The sequence below is a fragment of the Cyprinodon tularosa genome, unplaced genomic scaffold (assembly GCF_016077235.1).
Source record: "Cyprinodon tularosa strain WSP-4 unplaced genomic scaffold, ASM1607723v1 ctg711, whole genome shotgun sequence".
Lineage (NCBI taxonomy): Eukaryota > Metazoa > Chordata > Actinopteri > Cyprinodontiformes > Cyprinodontidae > Cyprinodon > Cyprinodon tularosa.
The window spans coordinates 89,733-105,955 of NW_024039465.1; the positions used below are offsets into that span (position 1 = coordinate 89,733).

Below are 16,223 nucleotides of genomic sequence, written 5' to 3' on the forward strand. Positions count from 1 at the left end.
ACCCATAGCCCTGCTCAAACTCACTGTAAAAGACAGAGTTAGCCAGAAGCAAATTATAAAGTGAACAACTTTATAATTTAGCAACTGTTTGGACTGAGAGGATATATTAAAGCATTGGATGCCTGCAAAAGTGTTCAGTTTATAAAGCTATTTTTGTATGAGTTTAAGAAAACAGACAGTAAGAGTTTGTTCTAGTTATTGATGATGTACTGCTTTTCTATTTACCCTTATTTTCCTCTTTCTTTTTAAATCTGTCCTAGCAGCGTAACCTGTCTTTCACCTGCGTGGAGACCCACAGCTTCCCCGTCTTTTTCAATGCGACCAGTTTCCTGCAGCTGCCCGGGCGAGCCAATCATAACACAGTGTCTGTGGGCTTCCAGTTTCGTACATGGAACCCTGACGGCCTTCTGCTATTCGGTAATCTTGATGATGGCACCCTAGAAATCTCGCTGGAAGATGGAAAAATTATTGTCCGGATCAACGTTACGACATCTGCCAGAAATTACCGGGTGGACTTACTATCAGGTATGTTTTTTTAACACTAGCCATAGTAGTGTCACTTTTAAATATTTCTTCTTCTTTAATGTTCATGGTAAACGCTGATAAAATCCTAAATCATAGAAGATAAGTTACACTTCTCTGAGGATTAGAAAGTACATTTGCTTTAGGCAATAAAGGCATCAACCAATAATGATTCGTACAAAATTACATGCATCTTAACTGGAAAGTGTATAAGATTCATCTCAATCTAGTGCTCCACTAAAGTAATAAACAAAAGACAGATGCCTCCCCTTCCACTTGTACGACCTACTACGGATCGGCAGAGTGACACTGTACTGTCTCTGAATGGAGGAGGGGAGGGAAAGCATTAACCTCCACCACCCTCGTAAAACCTGCTGAAACAAACGATGGACATGGAACATTTCTCTGCAGACAGCATGACTTCTAGGGAAAATAACAGCAGCTCATAACTGCTGAATCAGAGTTTGCTGGTGTAGAATACCTAACAAACTCGCTTTTTCAACCGAGATGGCTTAATCACTGATCGTTGATATATCGGCTACAATAAATTATAAAACACATGAAAACACTGAAATATGGGCCGAAAGAAGGGATGACTGACTTGCCTACTAGAGCTACACAACTAAAATATTAGCGAAAATCCCACTACCTGATTGGATTGTGCTGACATGAGCACAAAAAACAGTTAAAACTGTTAAAACTTAATTTGAATGACTGGACTTAAAGTGGATATCGAAGGGACAGGCTTAATAGACTTTAAGGTGATGTTTACTTGCACAAGCTAACATTATCTTTAAGTGACCTTACTTGTTTGATACATTATTTACGGGAATATAAGGAAGCTGGTACTGTGAGTCTCAGCAGTGCTACCCAGTACTGCTGTAATATACTGTACTTTATTTTTTCAATGCCATCAACTTCGGCCCACAGTTGCCAATCTAAGTGTATAGAGTGAGACTGGTGTGCATTCCAGTCCAATAAATGCTCGCTCAATATGTCTGGCACTTGCTACTCTGACAAACTCTACTCAGCCTGCTGTGCTCGTACTACACCTACAGCCCTCATGTCTAGAATAAACTGTACGTTCAAACAAATCACATCACCAGCCAAGTAGGAAAAATATATTGGTCTTACTTTAAGCTTTCCATTTCCTCCAGCTTTTAAGGGGTAGTCTAATTCAAAACATTCTTTGATTTCTTCCAAAGTAATGCTCATACTACAGTATATCCAAAATAAGAGTAGAGTGGAGTTTTGGATATAGAGCAAGATAAAAAGGCTAGTAAACTTTCCTTTACTAAAAAGATATAAATGTCCCTTCGTATTTTCATCAGTATATATTATTTTGTCTTATTCCTTTTATATTTTAACTTTTTAGAATGAGGCTGTAATTTTTTATAGCACTAAGCAGTCTTGGTTACTCAGTGAATTGTATTATCAGTCTATCCGAGGTGATTAAAAAGTTACAGTCAGTGTTATGACCAAAACTGGTATGACTATGAAACTTTAGTCAAGTGGGAATGCTTATGCATTCCCACTTATTGTTTTTCACTTGTAATTTTTCTAACTCTAACTAGTCCCGCAGTTTTCAACTGATTTCAACAATTTTGGTATCAAAACGTTCAGCTTGTTCAGGAGAATTCTGCTATGTCTTTTGGTAAAGATATTTTTTGTAGTTTTCGCAATATTCAGCTTTTTCTGCGTTTTTTTTGTCCCATTGAAATGCATGTAGAATTCTTAGATTTCAGCAAAATTCAGCTAAACCTTCATCATCTTTGACCTTTAACTACTTCAGCATACTTTCAGCTAGAAACACCATTCAACTTTTAAAATGTTTCCGTATCTTTCTGCTATTACTGTTTAACTCGGCTTTCTGCTAACTTTTACAGTTTTGCTTCAGTGAAGCTTCAAACTTTAAAAGAAAATTTTCAGATTTTCAGATTTATAATGGAAGTCTATGGACGGAATTCTTCAACTGCTAGAGTGCGTGCTCTAGCTTTTGAGCTGTTCTGGTTTTTCCGAACAAATTCTTCTCAGTCCATCATTTTTAACTCAATTGAAATAAATTATACATCAAAACGTACGGATTTTTGTCAGGATTCAGGAAATATAACCCTCATTTGTGTGGCTTTTACGGTTTTCCGACAGTTTGGCCCAGACCATGAAGAAGTCCACACTTCCCCAATAGAAATCCAATGAGAGATTTTCCAAAAATCACAGACAAAATCAAAAACGATACATATTTTTGTATCGCTCCCATTTATTAACTATTTGATGTACTAACATGAAACTTGGTATAGAACATCTTCAGACCCTTCTAGCACTCACATTGAAGGAATTTCTTCAATATCATTTATGGTTTAGCTGTTTAGCTGACTTGTTCGGGCATAGGAAAACGCTGATTCTGAGAAAAATCCTAAAACTCAGAAAATGCAAATTTTTACATCGTCACCGTGGCCAAATAGTTTTTAGTAGAAACATGAAAGTTGGCAGAGTCGAAGCCGAAGGATGGCTGACGCCAACGGTGAAAGAATTTTTTTAATACCTAATACGGTTTTGGCTCACCACCCGTTTGTTCACAGGGAAAGTTTTGCTTTTGTGAGTTCTGCTCTACCATGGAACTCCATGTTATTTAATGAGACCAGCAGGATTTACAAACTTTTATATTTCTCCTTCCCATTAAGGCTGTGAATGAGCTACAGCCATGAAAGTTACCCCAATTGGAGACAAAGGATAGCTGTCGGTTAGACTGAAAGAATTTTTTAGATACCATTTACGGTTTGTCTTCGGCACTCGTTTGTTCGGAGCTGATATTCCCATTCAAAAAAGCCTGAGAGGAAAGGAACGAAAGTGATGCGCATTTCTCTCTTTCACTGACAGGCTCGTTAAGTGTTGTCAAGGTAACCGTGCTTCAAAGAGATTTTACCTCCACCACTTTAAACAGCACATTTTAATCTAATGGAGGGAGACAACACTGATTTAACATTAGGAAGTGGATACAATATGACCACTGGCCATGACCCTTCCCTTCACACGCAACCCTGATAGACTTTCAAAATAAAACTCCGGGGACCCTTCAAAATAAAAGCCCCTACATTAAACTGATATTTTTTTCTCAGCATATGGCTAAACGTTATGACCCAAACTCAACCACTTTTTTAAAAATGAGACTCTAGGGGGGTTTTCAAAACACACCCCACAGAAAATTTCAAAATAAAAGCCTCCCATTGCCACTTCATCTACTGCCCTAATAACAGGGAAAAAAAGTGATTTAACGATTAGAAAGTCATCAAGTATCACTGCTGGTTCTGACCCTTTTCTCAACACACAACCCTGCTAGACTTTCAAAATAAGACTCCAGTGACCCTACACAATAAAAGCCCCTATATTATACTTGCGTATTAATTGATGCAAATGGCTCAGCATTATGACCCAAACTCTACCAGCTTGTTTCTATTAGACTCTAGGGAACTTTTCAAAACATACCCCAGAGCAAATTTCACAATAAAAGTCTCCCATTTATGCTCTAATACAGCATCTATTCACCCAATAACATGGAAAACCAGTGATTTCATATTTAGAAATGGATTCTATATCACTGCTGGGCATGACCCTTCCCTTGACACACATCCATGATAGACTTTCAAAATAAGACTAAATGGACTCTACAAAATAAAAGCCTCTTCCTTACATACACTCATTCATTGTGCCGTATAGCTCGTAGCTATGACCCAAACTCAACCAATTTCTTCAAATTACACTACCAAGGCCTGTTGACCACACACCTCAGTGCATATTTCTTAATCAGGTTCTAAGATTTACACTGTAATAAAGCATCTGTTAACCTCGTAACATGCAGCCTAAGCCTGCCAACGGTGCTGTCATCAACACAGCGGCTCGTAACATGCAGGTTAAATTTGTTGATAAATTCAGCTCCTTAAATGGTATTAGCTCTCTTTCTATAAGCTTCTCTCTCTGTCCTTCCTCTGCTTGTCATGGTCGGTCTTGCACATAGGTTTTTAGATTTTCAATCCTCTAAGGATGACACTGTTTTCTTCATGCTGATGAACCAACACATTTTAAATCATTTCAAATTGTTTTACTAAGTCTTGACATTTCCACATATGATTTCAAAATGTTGATGCTTCAATTCAATACCATCTTCCTCAACATTTTACTTCCCATCCTTAAGCTACTACTTTTTTCTTCAACCAGATAAGATTCAAGTTTTTCTTTGTAATTTCTTTTCTGATTCAGCTAATTTAATACTTTTCATCCTATGTTTTGAACTTTGGCTTCATTCTGCTCTCTTTCTGGACAGGAATTAAGCTTTTCGGGTTGCTGCTATTCATAACACACCTGACATGTTTCTGGGCAGTAGGTGGCCCCCCTTCAAAATTTCTTTAGAAATGTTTCTAGAAACTTGGGAGACATTATATTAAGACCCTTTTAGTGCACACATTAAATACATTTTTTGATATTATGTGTGGTTTGGCTGTGTAGCTCTTAAGATGAGTTTGTTTCTGTCATTTTACTGCCAAATGATTTTACCCTATAAAATCTTCAGATGATTCAATTGTTTTCTGCAGTTTGAAGTTTCTGATTACTTCACATCACATTTTCATATGTTCTGCAGTTAATTTCAGATTTTTTCATTCAGCAAAAGCATTCCCACTTGCTGTTTCTCCGAAACAGCTTTTTCTAGTTTTTGTTAATTCTGCGCTGAAATGACTGTTATTTTTTTCCATTGAACAGAGTTACAGTTTAGCTAAACAAAATGTCTCCATGGCAAGTTTCATTATCAAAATATCAATAAAAGCTTTTCCATCTGCTATTGTAAAGAGGGTGAATAAGTGGTGACAGAGCATTTATTGTTTAATATCTGTAAGGAATCGTATGAAAAAGGGGGAAATGGTCAAATGATGAGAAATGACTTCAGATGAAGAATGTCTTTGCCTTTTAAAAATAATATGACTAGCAAGAATGTGAAAATACTTTAATCGCTGTTTGTGTAACAATTTAAAATTAAGAGTGTAGTGCAAATGTTCTTGATTGTTCTATTAGAATGCGTTAAACTAACGCTTTTAAATTACATTTTACAAATTTTGTTTTTTCTGGGAGCATGACCTGAGGCTATGAAAACGCTATTATTTTGATACTTAAAATTTGCTAATGAAACGCTACATTTACTTCACACTGTCCCTTTAAATGTAACTCACTTTTCTATTTATCTAAATTATTTTACTTGCATAAAGGTTGCAATAATAACCATAAAGCTATATAGTATTCCTCATCAGTGACATTTCATACATATTATTGATGTTTGGTTTTGAGGTGATTTAGCAGCCGACACATTCCATTTTTAGCGTTACTTAAGGAAGGTAAGGTTGTGTTGTTTCATAAATCTCCAAGAACGGCTTAACTTAATGTAATATTGATTTAGTCAGCCTATGCTGGTAAATTAATTTTCAAAGGTGTGTGTGTGTTTGTGTGTGTGTGAGTGTGTGTGCGTCCGTGTGTGTGGAAGCAATGTTATTGATTCTGCAATAACATTTTCAATTAATCCTTATTGATGGAAATGGATCTGTCTTACTGCTATGTTGAAATGGCATGTCAAATTTTTGTCTGTGATTATTTAAGCACTGGGAGTTGGGATTACCTTTCTATTTTGTTGTCATCAAAATGTATTTGGGTGACCCATTTCAGTTTTTTTTTTTTTACTTTTATTTTCCCAAACCTCTTACTCTCACTTTCCTTTTTCAATTCTTTTTTTTAGACCAACGATTCCCACTCGATCTAAGACATACTTATTCATTCTATCCACAGCTGCTGTAATAGACCTTTATGCCCAGGGGTTGGGTTTATAACAAAATAATCCTTAAGGCTAATTGAACTCCAGCCTGTGATCACATCAGTTTTATTAGAATTCTTAAACACAAACTCTCAACATGCAAACCCATAATTCTTTTAAATCTGTTACAATATCTTTTGGAAATAAAAACACCAGCCTCCTGGCTTTGAAGACACAGTTAGAGCTCAGTTGACTTGTAATGCTTAGACACCGTCACTTGCAAATGGTCTCAATGGGCATATATCGTACTTGGAGACAAATAAAAAAAAGCAACAGTAGGGAATATGGTAGTTAATGAGAAAAAATTGGACACTTCCCTTATTAAAGGCGAAATTATTTTTTCTTTGGAAAAGAATGTGTTGTATTGCATTATAAAAAAAAATAAAATAAAATAAAAACTTGTTTTACTCATTATTCAAAAATTTCTAATTGAATTCAATTCAGTTTATTTATATAGTGCCAATTCACAACATATGTCATCTCAAGGCACTTTACATTTCACCAGATCATACAGTCAACATTTAAAGTTTTCTATCTAAGGAAAACCATCGGCTCATTGACTGGAAGGCAATCCCTCACAATAAGAATGCTTATAGTGACAGAGGGAAAGGAAAAACTCCCTCTGAACAGGAAGAAACCTCCAGCAGAACCAGGCTCAGAGTGAGCAGCCATCCACTGAGGCTGACTGGGGTTCAAGGAGACAGAAGAAGAAATACAAAAAGCAACTACAAAAGGTAGCCCCTTCCAGGAAACACACAGCCAGGCGGGCAAGCTCCGAGCAAGCTCCCATGCTAGAGGATGAAGAGAGCACATCCTACCAGTCACAGTTAGATAAACAGGAATACAGTAAAAAATCTCAAACATGTATAAACAAAGAACAGGAACAGACGCGGCGAAGCTACTATGAGAGGGCATAACGTTAGAGATTGAACTAACAGATTCTGCAGAGTGGGAGAATAGAGATAGAATGAAGCAGAATGATGAAATGGGGGTCCCTATGTCTTCCATAAGTCTAAGGCTATATCAGCATAACTGTAGAGATAGCTGAGGATAACCTGAGGCACTCTAACTATAAGCTTTATCAAAAAGGAAAGTTTTAAGCCTACCCTTATAAGTAGACAGGGTGTCTGCCTCATGGACTAAAACTGATGTTTGGTTTCACTGGAGAGGAGCCTGATAACTAAAAGATCTGCCTCCGATTCTTCTTTTAGAAATTCTAGGAACCACTAGTAAACCTGCAGATTGAGAGCAAAGTGCTCTGTTAGGAACATAAGGAACAATCAGATCTCTGATATAAGATGGAGCTCGGCCATTTAATGCTTTATATTTGAGAAGGAAGATTTTAAACTTTATTCTTGATTTAACAGAAGGCCAATGAAGAGAAGCAAGGATAGGAGAGATATGATCTCTATTTTTGAATTAATCAGAACTCTGATCGGCTGCAGCATTTTGGATCAGCTGAAGACTTTTTAACTACAGTTTGTGGACTTCCTGATAGTTAAGAATTACAATAGTCCAGTCTTGAAGTAACAAATACACGGACTAGTTTCTCAGCATCACTCCTGGACAGGCTCATTTTAATTTTTGCAATATTCCACAGATGAAAGAAGGACATTCTAGAAACCTCTTTGATATGGGATTTAAATGACAGGTCCTGATCAAAAATAACACCAAGATTTTTTTCTTTTTATTATGTAAAATCAGGTCAATCCCATCCAAATCAAGTGACTGACTAATCAGCTTTTTTTTTAAAGACTCTGGTCCAAAGACTATAACTTTTTGTCATCCAGGTTTTTCTGTTTTTGAGACATGTCTGTAATCTATGTAATGGGTTAACTTCATCTCGCTTTGTAGACAGATATAGCTGAGTACCATTAGCATAACAGTGGAAATTAATCCCATGCTGTCTAATAATTCTTCCGATTGGGAATTGTTGGAAAAGGATAGAACACACTTCCCTAACAACTGATGTTTGTCGCTTTGGTTGAAATAACTTGAGGATCCTTGGTTTCACTTGCCACATGATTTTCTTTTTTTTATTTGTCTAATTCCTTTTTGGATGTACTGATATGTTTTTGTGTCATTTTTGTTGGAATTCCCATTTTAATGTTAGCTTTATTATTTTTTAAATGTACTCTCATATTTTCCTCAAGCAGCTTATTTTCTGTTTTAGCAAACTATTGCCAAACCAGAATACTTCCAGGTCCATGGTTCAGAGATGACATAAAATAATTTTCCTGCAGAAAAAATAAATGCATTTTAGACTTAAGTGTCCACAGAACATTGATGCAGAATCTCTTGATCTTTGTCATAATTATCGCTAATGAACTTTAGTCTCATATTTTTATTTGTAATGGCAAAAGTTTGTTCTTGCATTCCATCCAAAAAGGTCAATTTGTATATTCTTTTTCTGTTAAAAGTTTATTCTGTTAAAAGAAGAACAGCATTTTGCACCAATTGCAGATGTGCAAGTATGGATTGGCTTGCTCCTAAATAAAGGGAGTTACAGTAATGAAGAGAAGAAATGTAGGCATGGATTACTGTTTCTAACTACTGTCTTGAAAGAATATCTTTTAGTTTTGCAATTTTTACCTTAAAATCATTGTCAATCTTAAAACCAAGCTTGATGGAGAGAGACTGACTTATTCCAATTGTTCAAAAAACAATCACTTCCATCTTTTCTTCATCAAAATGCAGGAAATGTTGTGCCATCAAAGCTTTAATACCTTTAAGACATAATAAAATGAATAAAAAATAAAAGTAATTTGATGGACCAGCCATCATTGGTTTTAAAGCCACATAGATTTGGCAATTAACAGCAAAGTAGTGGAAGGATATACTATATAAAAATAGACACCAAAAGAAAGTGGTATAGGAAAAGATCAAAGATCCCAAAATTGACCCCTGGGGAGCACCACATGACAGCGGAGCAGAAAAGGATTCAAAATCTCAGTTTTTTTTACTGAGAATGTCCTGCCTTTCAGATAGAACCTGAACCACTCCAGAGCATTGCCACCAATGCCTACTTTGTTTTGTAGGCGGTCAAAACAATGCAAGTGTATTTTATATTGCAATATAATAATACATTCACATTACAAAACTGAGCACACAGTTTTAGTTAAAAACATAAACTTTTCGTTTCTTTTTAACAGCCTGACAGCAGTAAGAACCTCTGGCGAAAAAAGCTGAGTCTTACCTGCAGATTGGTTTCTACCATCCCAGGACCTGGATATTTCCAAGTCGTTTCATATGCACTTTGTCCTCTGAAGGCAGACTTTTACTGCTGTTTTTATTAACATAATTACCTTTCTTTATGGTGTCTCTTTTTTTCCTAACAAAAAGGAAAAAAAGAGACAGGTCTCCATAAAAACAAAAAAAGAAAAAAAACAAAACAGCACTGGCTCGATCCTGATATAACAGCTGCCCACATTTCAGTCAGACTGAACCTCTGGAAGCAATTGTGTAGGAGACACATCTCCTATATTTCTTCAAACAGAAGTAGCAAATCTGCACAACTAGCCATGTGCATACTCTAAGCAAGCACCTAATTGACCAACACAACTAACGAAACACTGGACTAAGCCAAACAAAGCTGCTATATAATTGAGCTGCAGGTTCACCCCATCCCCCTTCGTAAGCAGAAATACACCAAATTTAGAAAGAAAATGTGTTTTAACATCTCTTAAAGTGTCATTTAGACCAGTGGTACTCACACCCCTAGCGGTGAGTGCATTGCAATGGGTAGATTAAAATATTTTATTTTTTAGGTATTAACATAAAATACGGCTGGGATCTGTTTTGTTTTGTGAGGACCCAATTGGAAAATTAAACAAGCATTTTTTTCAACAAAAAAAAAAAATGTTTCTTATATGATAGAGTTCAACTTCAGCTTTGACACTCATCAAAACCAAGCAGAGAGAAGCAGTTTTTTCCACACTTTCTGCTTAACCACTGTCCTTTCTGTTGTTAATCCGATATTAAAGATTGGCAGACCATTCCAGAGACATCAGTGAAAGATGCTGCAACAGGAACTGAAAGCTGTAGAGAAAAGAGAAGCAGACACAACAACAATGTACTCATTCATAATAACCGTTCCACCCAGCTGCCCTTGGTCATTTAACATTAATGAGCAATGCTGAGGAAAAATGTTGTGAATTTCTTTCATTACAAATGAAGTTTTTTATGTGTGTTTGTTTTTTCTCCTAAAACTATACATAGTACTCTTTAACTGCAATAAAATGTGTGGTAAAATTATCATGGATAGTATTTAAAAAATGTAAACTAGCCTTACACTAACCCTACCATGCATGTTGTTCAGTGAAAATCACCATTATTAAAAAATTATATATGAGTTATTCATGCAACTTTATGCAGATTTAAGATATTTTTCCGAGAAACAAAAACACCAGTAAATCACCGCGTGATGCAGTTCTTCTTCAGATTAAAATCTGCACTGCAAAAACAATCTAGAAATAAGTACGAATTTCTTATATTAAGTGCATTTATCCTTACTTTAAGTAGGTAAATTAGATAGTTTGCCAATGGAATGGGTATTTTTGCTCTTAAAATAAGACAATTAGAGAATATGCACTTGAAATAAAACAATGTAATTGTGTTTTCTTATATTAAATCTAAATTGTCTTGTTCCATTGGCAAAATGTCTCTTTTACCTCCTCAATTCAAGAACAAATGCACTATTTAAAGAAAAAATGACTTATCTAGATTTTGATTTTTTTCCAGTGTACTTTCCAACCTATTTTTCAAATTTATAAATGGCTACAAACCATTTGAAAAGATGATTTTTTTTTTTTATTCTAAATATTTTTACACTTTTCACACTGCCAATTTGCCCTTTTACTAAAAGTGTTTAGTTAAATTCTTTAATGGTAATAGTACATCTTCATTCATTCATTAACCAGTTGTCCATGCTAGAACTGTGTATCCCTGTGTGCTTTTTTTGCATACTTCACTTCACAAGCAGCATGTCGGCTTGAAGTTATTAGATAAGCTTAAAATGCTGGATTTCTATCAGGTACACATGAGATGAACTGCAACGTCCACACAGGAAGCATTTGGATTACAAAATGGAAATGCTTGGGGCACAGATTTAAGAGGGGAGCATCACTAGAGCCACCCTCAATATAATGCCAGATAGTTTCTTTACTCTTGGATGTGTGTCTGTATCCCTGTTTTTTATGCAGATTTCGGTTTTTACTGATTGAGTATATGTGTGTGTGGCAAAGCTTGTTATGGCTAAATTAGAGGCCTTATAGAACTGGCTTTAAGGTTGTCAAAATGTTTTATATACCTTTTTAGGGCCTCAACATTTTTATTACAGAATTGATGTTTGTTGTGCATACTTAACCAATTGAGAGAAGTGATGAGAAACAGAAGAAAAAGAGCTCAGTAAAAAGAGGAGCAGAGAAAGGGGAACGCTCTTCACAGAAGTCTGTTCTTCAAAGCCATGTTTTCTTTATAAAGATACAGAAATTTGGCACTAAAACCTAAATCCTCTTTTTGTGTCCTACTAAAATTATGACAAAGCCTACAATAAATCTCTGTACCATTAGATAACTTCATAATTTATCTTCTTAAATTTGTGAAATGCAAAATAAGTTAGTTCTTTATTTTAAGTATTGTTACCCACCACAGCCGAAGAGAAGTTAGTAATTGAAATAGAAAGGATTAATTAGCGAGTTGCTCTAAAATTGATTGATTCTATTTCAAGTTAATAATTAACATTTTGATCAACTAATAATTAAATGATTTAATGTTTAACCAGTTTTTACTTGTATTAGAGGTTCTAAGATGATGTGTTTTTTTTTTTTTTTTTTTTACAGCATACTGAAATTACAAAAGAGGAGCACATCATTTTATTTTAACAATTATTGGTGCAAGCTGTATTAAATAATTACACAAACAATCCATAAGTATCATTATAAATGAATGCCTATAGGCCAGACCCGTAATAAAATCATAAGTAGAATTGCCTACCCATAGAGCATTTTGTGTGAAAAAATTGAAAAGTAGATTTTCCTTAAAGCCTAGTTTTAACATTTCATCTTTCTAAGCATTTTTTTAGGTAGTATTGTCACATTTGAGTTAATGATCATCTCCTCCTGGTGGTCTAGAACATTTCTGTTATCCGAGCTTGTTGATAGCTTTTTTTTATTTGTAGCTGTTTTTTCTACCTGCTCTATTTTCCTTTGCATGTGTTTTGTGAGTTAGCATCATTCATGTGTTTACTTCAGGTTTATGTTTTTGCACCATGTTTACACTTTGCTTTTTTATTCAAAGTCAATGCAGCCTTCCACTTTTGGAGCATATTTTCTTTTGCATGCATTTTATCTGTTGTTTATTTTTTGTTGTTTGCAGTACTTCTTTTCTTTCTGCACGTTTATGTATTTGTAGTGTTTTTACCCCCTGGGCACAGTTGGCATTCCTCCTGCATGATTATTTCTCTTACAAATATCATGGTCTGGCTCTACTTAAGGTTAACAGCACCATCCTGTTCAGGATAGTTGCCACAATAAAATACTAAAAGGGTGTGCATGTCAACATACAGTATGTTGTTAATTAATAGATTCAAACAGATTTTAGTCATGATTAACTAAAAGTGATTAATAGCATGTTTTTTGTTTGTTTTTTTGCATCACTTGTTACGGGTATCCGGTTATTTTCTAGAGTGGTACTTTGCTAATTTAACCAAACTACAAGCTTTGCCATTGTCACATAATCTAATGTTGTTTTCTATCTAGAGGGTTATTTTGGGTATAAATGGGCATGTTAGTTTCTTAAGAATTTTTCTCATCTACTACATAATAGTTGATTGTTTTACAACTTTACTAATGTAGCTTAAAGCCATGAAAATGTAAAAATTTATGTGACAATTGCATTTTTATGATTAAGGTCATAGAACCAATATTTGGCCTTTCCCCTATGGAAATGACACAATAGATCTATATAACAATATATCTACAAGGACTGATAAAGTTTAAATATTTTTCTTTTTGCAGTCTGTTAGATATTTCAGATGCGCATTAAGTATTATTTTCTAACTTACCTAGGTTTTTTTTATGTTTTCTCCAGAATTAGTGATCTGAAGGACTTAACTCGAGATTTTGTTTGCTGAAGCATTCCTAGGGTATGTTAAGACATTTACCATCATTTAGTTATTAGATCTTCTGATATTTCTAAAATTGAATGTGTTTTTTTTTTTCTTTGTTTTGTCATTGGACGTACGTAATTTGCTTTTGTCCTATTTCAAACTTTACATACCTGTCTGGTGTTTCATTAGCAATTGATGAAAATAACCTTTAAAGTTTTGAATGTCTTCTTAGAAAAACAGTTTTGTATTTTCATTAAAAATGAGGTATTTTTATTTAAATGCCTACATATTCAATTCTTTCACAAAAGGTTAATTAAAATCCATTAATAAGAAAGTCACCAGACCTCTTAGTCTTGTGGGAAAATACACATAGACCACACTGCCCTTTGATCAATGCATTTGCAATGAATATCTGCTGAGATGTATACAGAACTTATGATGCGTTGACAACAAATGCAATGTCAGCAACTTTTCAGCTTTGTTTGCACAGTTTTGCTTTAATGAAATTTCTCCAAGACTTTGTTTGGTCAATGTGGACAATGCTTCACTTGTTTCACAGATAGGGCTTGTATCCACCTGGCTGTTGTGTGTTCAACTTAACATAGCGGACCTAGAATTCACCAAGCGTGTCACAGTGGTTTTTATGTGAAAAACAACAACAGCGCCACCGTCCCTAGGTCCACCATATTCTCCATACACGCTCCCAGTTCAGAGAGTGTAATGACCTCAGAACCTTAGACCCAATATCCAAGCAGACAAATCAGGACAGTTTTCAAACAAGATTCGTTCCAAATTTAAGCGAGCGGCTGTGCGTCAGCGAGGAGGATAACCGGATTCTCTGCAGAGACAGGAAACTCAGGTCAGTGACAAGAATGTCGAGCTGATCACGACTAGGAGCAAAAGTCACTCACCTGGATGAGAGTTCAGTACGCTTCCAGAGGGAGAGGAGGAATCCGGGGGAAGATTCTCCACCGCTTGAGGCCGTAACTGCTTCTGAGCTCAGGGTGAAGAGAAGCAGGCACCAGACAATGCTGAGGAGCAACAGTGTCTGTGAGGGATTATCCAAAGCCGAAGTACAATGCAAACCAGGTTGACAGACCAGGAGATCAGAGAGCCGAAGAGGTACCGAGGGAGAATCCAAGCCGAGGTCAGTGACAAAGTCGAAGTAACCAGCAGAATCAAGGAAGTCAGTCCAAAAACAAAACTGAAAGAGCAGACAGGGACAAGGCATAAACATGAATATCCAACGGGAGAAAACAGGTCAGAATCAGAATCACTTACTTGAACCCTAGAATTAATCTACCAAAAACAGCTCAAATAATCCGGCAATGATGGTAGGCAAGTAAAAAACATAAATAGCTGAAGGGACCAGGTGAAACCGATCAGCGATAATCAGCCACTGGGCGAATTAGACAGGTGAGCAGGAGCAAATGAAACCATCAGCGCCATGACAGAGAGTCCATGAGCTAAGCCTGGATCACAAAGCCCTCTAGAGCCAGGAGCAGAGCAGAGAACAGTGGAGCTGATCAGCTATAGAGGTGGCAGGCCTGGACCTGATCTGGAGCTTCAAGAGCTTCACTGTTTGCCTTAATTGCGACATTCACATTGCTAGTAATGTGTCCTTCACATCATTTTACTTCTGAATGCGTCTCTGCATTGGAATACAAAAATGGTTTTGGTCACATAATTTGTATTTAATGTCTATGGCTGTTGTTAGATTTACAGTACAATTTAATTTCTTGTTTTTGTAAGAGACTCAATGTTAGAGGAATATTTATTTCAGCAGTGTTCTGTTTAATACTACAATCCTTACAGTAATGCAGAACTGTGGCTTGGTGTCTCCACCAATATTTGTTAAGGACTTGTAACAAGTGAATTTCCAGTACTGAATAATCTAAATTATAGGCAGTAATGGCTTAGAAGAGAGCTTAGGTAGAATTTGGACAAAGTAAGCTTTTGAATTACTGGAAAGGAGGGATTAAACTCTTAAATAATGCATTTGGAAGAACACAAAAATAAACACATTTACATTTTTTACTCAGTATAAAGTTCCAGACAGCATAAGATAAAACTTTATCTGGGATCAAGAAGGGGAGATGAGTCAATTTTCTGTGCAAAGCAAAGTTTGATATTTTGAAATGCAGGACAGTAGCTACAGTTTTACTGTTGTCTAAGGTCGAGACAATTGGCATTATCTGGAAAATGTAAAAAAGGTAAACATAGTGGTGGACGAGGAGGCTGAGTTTGACAGTGGAAGGACTAATGAGCGATTTGATGGTAAGAAGAGTATAGGCATATAATGGTAAATCTTTAAACAATAACCTGACCTTCTGATCCTTGGGAATATCAGAAGCAGGAAATGTTTGGGATTTTTATGTGTTATGCTTAAATTCTCTTCAGGGTCATTTGGTTTGCTTGTATCTGTGATGTTGCAGGAAATAAGGATGGGATGAAGAGGGTTGTTATCCAAAGAATAACAAGCCAAAAAAAAAAAAAAACAAGAGGCAGCAGAAAGGTGTTACTTGTGTACTCTAAGTGGTTGGGTAGGAGGAACACACAGACCAGAGGGTATTTTCCTAATCATGTGTTCACACTGTTAATTTCTTTGTCGATTTAAACCTGAAGTTGAGATGAGCTCGGGACATTTTATCATTTTAAGCAATGGACCATCTTAGAAGGAAGGCTGTGGATGCTAAAGATATCACGGATGAATAAGCCAGCAATTTCAGTAGCCGGTGGAAGTTT

At 35.9% G+C, this 16,223-nt stretch overlaps 1 protein-coding gene across 1 annotated transcript in view; it reads left to right on the forward strand.

Annotated features, from left to right (window-relative positions):
• LOC119772515 (contactin-associated protein-like 2) overlaps window positions 1-16,223 on the forward strand; it is a 255,193-nt gene that overhangs the window by 31,216 nt on the left and 207,754 nt on the right. The window contains exon 6 of the mRNA XM_038268959.1: window positions 261-525. Coding sequence (XP_038124887.1) covers window positions 261-525 — 265 coding nt within the window. The remainder of the gene's footprint in view (window positions 1-260; window positions 526-16,223) is intronic.